The sequence below is a fragment of the Solanum dulcamara genome, chromosome 4, assembly GCF_947179165.1.
Source record: "Solanum dulcamara chromosome 4, daSolDulc1.2, whole genome shotgun sequence".
In the NCBI taxonomy this organism is placed as follows: Eukaryota; Viridiplantae; Streptophyta; class Magnoliopsida; order Solanales; family Solanaceae; genus Solanum; species Solanum dulcamara.
The window spans coordinates 41,359,798-41,365,866 of NC_077240.1; the positions used below are offsets into that span (position 1 = coordinate 41,359,798).

Below are 6,069 nucleotides of genomic sequence, written 5' to 3' on the forward strand. Positions count from 1 at the left end.
TATTGATATTCTTACACTATCACTTGCATTTTCTATCGAGTCTTTGGCCGTACACAATACACACACTGGTTCACGCGGGGAGTGTCTCACACTCCCCCAAACCTTCTTTTGGATTCTTTAGTTTCAGAGTTTGCACAATAAGATTAGTGTGCCTTCTCGCAAAAATTCAGTCCACTCTTGAATATCTAGGAAAAATTCTTACTCTAGAAAATAGGCCATGATGCATACACCTTAGGCGAGGCGATCCAATGCACCGTCTTCGCAATTAGGAAATCCACCCTTTGTCAAAGGTTATACACCTAACGACATATTTGTTTTGTGAAAGTTGTTATGAATGATCCAAAGAAAAAGAACACATGACGGATTTGGAATAAACATACTTATCATACCCTTACCTTTCTTTCAGATGAATATCAACCAAAACCTCCCAAACATTCAGATGGTTGTTTCGGCCCCCCATACAATACAAAATTGGTGGCAAAACATTCGTAGGGCGCATGGTGTTGAGATCAGAAGGCATTTAGGTGCTTTGTTGTCGCTCATGGGAATTCGAGCCAACAAGATCTTCATTATATTACTGATGGAGTTTTGGGACCCAAGCACTGTGACCTTTAAGTTCTTGGATTTTGAAATCACTCCAACACTAGAGGAATTTAGTATTTTTCTTGAATTACCAATAAGAGGAAGAACACCAATATGTCCATCAACCATAAGTACAGAAGGTTTCCTTGGGTTGTTGGGGCTGCGTGTCTTGCCATCACTAAGGCGTGCAGAAAATGGGAAGGTAAAGTTGGACTATCTTTTCCAAAGATTTGGTCGTCTCGAGAGCTTCGATAAGCACCGAGATGAATTTGCATGCACTCATAGACAATGGATGCATATGAGACCAAGGGTATTTGTGATGGCCTTTTTGGGGGCTATGGTCTTCCCAATGAGGTTTCATTCGATAAATATCAACATTCTGCCAATTGTAATGGAACTTTTTGCGGTACCGCATAACTATTCCTTGGTGCATATAATTCTCGCTGAAATATTTCGATCATTGTCAGCATGCACAAGGGGGAATAACTTCTTTGGGGGCTGTAATTTATTATTACAGATCTGGGCAATAGAGCACTTCTATCGCCGAGAACCACAAAGGGACTACACAATAGACGCCCGCAATTTGATCCAAAGCCACAATGATCGTCTTAGGTATTGGGACGCACCTATGGGAGAGGAAGAATGGCGTCCGTTTTTGACCAACCTCACAGGAGATTCCATCCACTGGAAGTATTTTTGGACGAGAGGATCGGTTTTTGTCAGGACGCAATACCTCTATTTCATTAATCTGGTCGGGCTAGGAGGTATTCAGCCATATGCTCCTCTCCGAGTGTTACGACAATTCGGAGTTGTCCAAGACATACCATTATGGGCAAATATGGCACTACACGAGGATGATCTCACTTTGGTCCCAGCAGGGCGTATAAGGAATTTGCAATTAGAATGGGATCACATGATTACGATAGAGGCAGGAAATGAAAAATGGTGCACGCCAGAATATTATGTGTGGCGTACCACTGTGAGACATTTGGCTCGGCCAAGTACGAAGGGGATTGTGGGTGTTGCGGACAACCAATGGATTAATTGGGTTAAGCAGGGAGTACTCCCTCACATTGAATTCACAACACCAATGTACAATCAAATAATTCCAGGATCAGTAGATCATTTGATACCAATGATCGAAGAAGATCCAGAGGAAGATCCTGAAGAGGATCCAAGTGAAGATCCTGAGGAGCCGGAAGAGGAAGATCCGGAAGAAGATCCAGAAGAGGACCCAGAGGAAAAAGCTCACTCTGAGTATGGTTCGATAGGGTTCGATGAAGAGGTAGGATCGAACCAGATTGACGAACTGTCGGAGTACTATCCAGGGCCCTATTATGATTATGATGATGATGATGATGCTCCAACATGGCCTTAGAGTTTCATTCTTATCATGTGCTTTCTCATCCTTTTGTTCGCCTTATGGCCTCCATGTAATTTCATTTTTTAGATTTCTGCCCATGTACTTCATTACAAAGATCCAAGGCATCTTTGATTAATAAAATTATGTTATTCCAAATCCGAAATGTGTTTAATGGATCATTTATCATCAAATTGATTGCAATATATGTCATCCTCTAGCAAAAAGAGGCTATGTATAGGACACATTTGAATGTCGTTAACTTGGCGTGTATGTGTATTATATACTTGTTGTACTTTTAAATCTTTCCCAAACTAACATACTTTCCTTTTTCTTTCTTTTATTTTGTTTTGTTAATCCCTAAAAGAACGTTGATTTGTGTCGACTTGCGAACTGGCTGACTCACGATACAACCTTCGATCAAGGGGAAGGATGACAGGTGGAGAAGAATTTAATGCTGCTGCAAACATAATGATACCAGTAGAAAATCCTGAAAGTTCTCAAAATATAGCCGACATCCAAAATGACGAGAAGATGGCTCACATGGCGCAAGAGCTTGAGATTTTGAGAGAGGAACTACGTCAAGTGCGAGACTTGGCCAAGCTTTCGGCTACTACCTTCCCAAGTTTCAAGATGCCCAGCTACCTCCCTAGAGCTGACCTGCCTCCTACAGATTCTCCAAACATGCCTAAACGTGCTCCCGTTCATGGTCAAGCACCATTAGCTCATCCGTCTGCAATCAGGACTGCTCCTGACCTTCCCACTCAAGACCCCGTCACACCTACCTACCCAGTGACAAACCAGATATTTGGAGCACACACCGTCGCTCCTTATGATTCACAGATCCCACCTGTATATGCTGTTGAGGCCCCTACTTTCACGACACCGGTTAGGGTCAAGGTCTCGCATGGGGTGGACCAATATGCAGAGATGGAGAAGGATGCCCGATTGAAAGAAGATGAGTCAATAGACGCTCAACTTCGAGGTCTAAGAAAGGCGTTGAAAAACCTACAAGTCTCTAGGGGAACAGAGAGCTTAGATTATGATGACTTATGTATCCACCCAGATATTGACATGCCGGTAGGATACAAGCCCCCAAAGTTTGACATATTTGATGGAAAGAGCGATCCTCACGCACATCTGAGGGCATACTGTGACAAGTTAGTCGGTGTAGGGAGAAATGAGAAACTAAGAATGAAGTTGTTCATTCGAAGTCTATCTGGAGAAGCGTTGACCTGGTATACACGCCAGGATCCTCGCAAATGGTATAACTGGCAGGAAATGGCTGAGGATTTCATGAATCGTTTCAGATTTAATACTGAAATCACTGCGGACAGGTTCTCATTAGCCAACATACAAAAGAAACCATCGGAGGACTTCCAGGAGTATGCACGACGTTGGAGAACCGAGGCTGCAAGGGTTCAACCACCGCTCGATGAGAGTGAGCTCTCAAAATACTTTATTCGAGCATAAGAAGGTATCTACTTTGACAAGATGATGTCAATGATGGGCCAAAAGTTTGCAGAATTGGTCAAGATGGGAGATTTTATAGAGGAAGGCATCAAATCAGGTAAAATTCAGTCCATGGCTGCATTGCAAGCTGCAAGTAAGGCCATACAATCAGGATCCATTGGTGGCATCAAGAAGAAAAGGGAGGATGTTTCAGTCGTCAATTACCAACATGGAGGACAATCCCACCAATACCCAAACAATCCCCAAATTGTTGCACATACTCCATACACCTCGTATCCAGTGTATAATACCCGACCACACTATAATCCACCTCGAGCACCAACATACCAAAGTCCAACAAGACCACATGTCCCACTCCAAGCACCAACCCACCAAAACAGACCAGCATATGTGCCAAGACCACGTCCAAATCTCGAAGCCAGAAATACTCGCACCTATACACCCATTGCTGAACCTTATGCTCAATTGTTTGAAAGGTTAAGGATAGCAGGAGTACTACAGCCAGTTGAGGAAAAACTCCCCGACCCAATCCCTTACAATTTTGATGGAAACAAGCGATGCGCTTACCACTCGGGAATCCAAGGGCATGACACAGAAGATTGTTATGGCTTGAAAAACCAGGTTGAGACGTTGATCAGAAGAGGAATAATAAAATGCACTCCAACACCTCCGAATGTGAACAACAACCCTTTGCCAAATCATGAGAATCGAGAAGTCAATATGATTTCTCTAGAAGAAGAGTACAACTTGGGAGAAACCATCGCGCCTGTCTGGAACGCCGAAGAAGCTGCCACTGCATCTCCAGTGCAACCTATTATCACTGTTCAGCTAAAGGAACCTCTTACTGTCCAAACATATCTCCCGAGAGTTGTAGTAACCACTACAGTTGCTAGAAAGGCTGAGTTTGACACCAAAGAAGTCCCATGGGATTATAAAACAAAAGCCAAGGGCAAGATGATTGACACCGCTGTGGCTCAAGGGATGACTAGATCAGGAAGGTGCTATACTCCCGAGAATCTGGATCAAGGAGTTATTGGGAAGGAGCCGAATCCCAAGAAGAATGTTACGGATGCTGAAGTCACAGAATTTTGGAGAAAGATGCAGCCGAAAGACTATTCAGTCGAAGAGCAACTGAAGAAGACCTCGGCTCATATATCCATAATGTCTTTGCTAATGAGTTCTGAGGCTCATAGGAATGCTTTGATGGAGGTGTTAAATGGGGTTTGCATTCCAAAAGAGACCGCAAGTGAAACCTTAGCTGCAACAATTGGACAAGTATTGGAATCTAACAAAATCTCTTTCCATGATAATGAGCTACCAACGGAAGGGACTGGACACAACAAAGCACTTCATATCGCGGTCAAATGTCGTGATAAGATTGTGACCCGAGTTCTGATTGATGGCGGTTCTGGATGTAACATCTGCCCTTTCACAACTATGAGAGTTTTAGGCTTGAATATGGGAGATATAGAGGAAAGTCGTGTAAAGGTGAGAGCTTTTGATGGAGCACAGAGAAGCGTCATTGGAGAAATCCATCTCACATTGCAAGTGGGACCAGCAGAATTCCCTATTTTATTTCAAGTGATGGATGTGTCATCGAACTACAACCTGCTGCTGGGAAGACCATGGGTCCATATGGCAAAAGCAGTCCCTTCAACTCTTCATCAATGTGTAAAGTTTGAGTGGGGTCACACAGAAGTTACTGTTCATGGGGAGCTCAATCACCCCATTTATTCTGTCAATTCTGTTCCAGTAACTGAGGAATTAGATGGAGCCACTTTTCACACTTTAGAAATCATGCAAGCTGTGAGGATTGACGAGAAGTTAGAGTCGGTTGGTGTGAAATTGTCAGGGGCAGCGAAGATGGTCGCAGCAGAGATGTTGAAATACGGGTATCAGCCTAAGACAGGACTTGGACCCAGGGCCAATGGCATAGTTGAACCCATCCAGTTGAAGCATCAGAAAGGTACCACTGGACTTGGATATGGATCTACATCGGGACGAGTCCACAACAGGGGATCCATCAAGACAACGTTCGTACCAGAGCAAGTTCCGATTCTAGATCACGCATCTGACGATGATATAGTGGAAGGAATAGGAAATTTGTTCGTGGCCATGATTGGAGAAGAGGAAGAGATAGATCTCCGCAAATTGAGCATCCGTGATTCCAAGCCTGGAGAAAGCTTGCAGAATTGGACCGTCAGTCCTTCCCTGTTTCGACAAAAGTCCTGGTAGTGTTGGAACGTAGTTTTGTATTTTTAAATTTGAATGATCAAAGCTGAGGCTTGTATCATGCTTGATCTTTGTTTTTGGTTGCTTTTTCTAAAAAAGCTAGAACGCTTTTAAATAAAAGTCTTTAATTTCTTTAAAAAATTATCTCATTATTTCTACCTACTTATTTATTTTTACTCGCCTTTTATACGTTTCAGCATTCATATTAAAAATCCTAGTTCAACGGTTATGACATGTAATGAATCCATCGAGCAAAGTGAAAAGAATGAACACGATCAAGAAGAATATGATGAAAGCATGATGCCTGAAAATCTACCACAGGAGATCGAGAAGTTTGAAAGTCAGGAGAAACCTAATATGGATGAAACAGAGGTTGTCAATTTAGGAGATGAGGAAACTGTGAAGGAAACCCGAATTAGCAT

General features: G+C 42.9%; 1 protein-coding gene across 1 annotated transcript; it reads left to right on the forward strand.

Moving 5' to 3' along the window:
• Positions 1 to 3,448: 3,448 nt before the first annotated feature.
• LOC129884223 (uncharacterized) lies at positions 3,449 to 5,650 on the forward strand. The gene has a single exon (XM_055958555.1). The coding sequence runs from the start codon at positions 3,449 to 3,451 to the stop codon at positions 5,648 to 5,650; it is 2,202 nt and encodes a 733-aa protein (XP_055814530.1).
• The last annotated feature ends 419 nt before the right edge of the window (positions 5,651 to 6,069 follow it).

Excerpts from the sequence above, each read along its gene's own strand:
- LOC129884223 (XM_055958555.1), top strand. The coding sequence starts at position 3,449 with ATGGGCCAAAAGTTTGCAGAATTGGTCAAGATGGGAGATTTTATAGAG.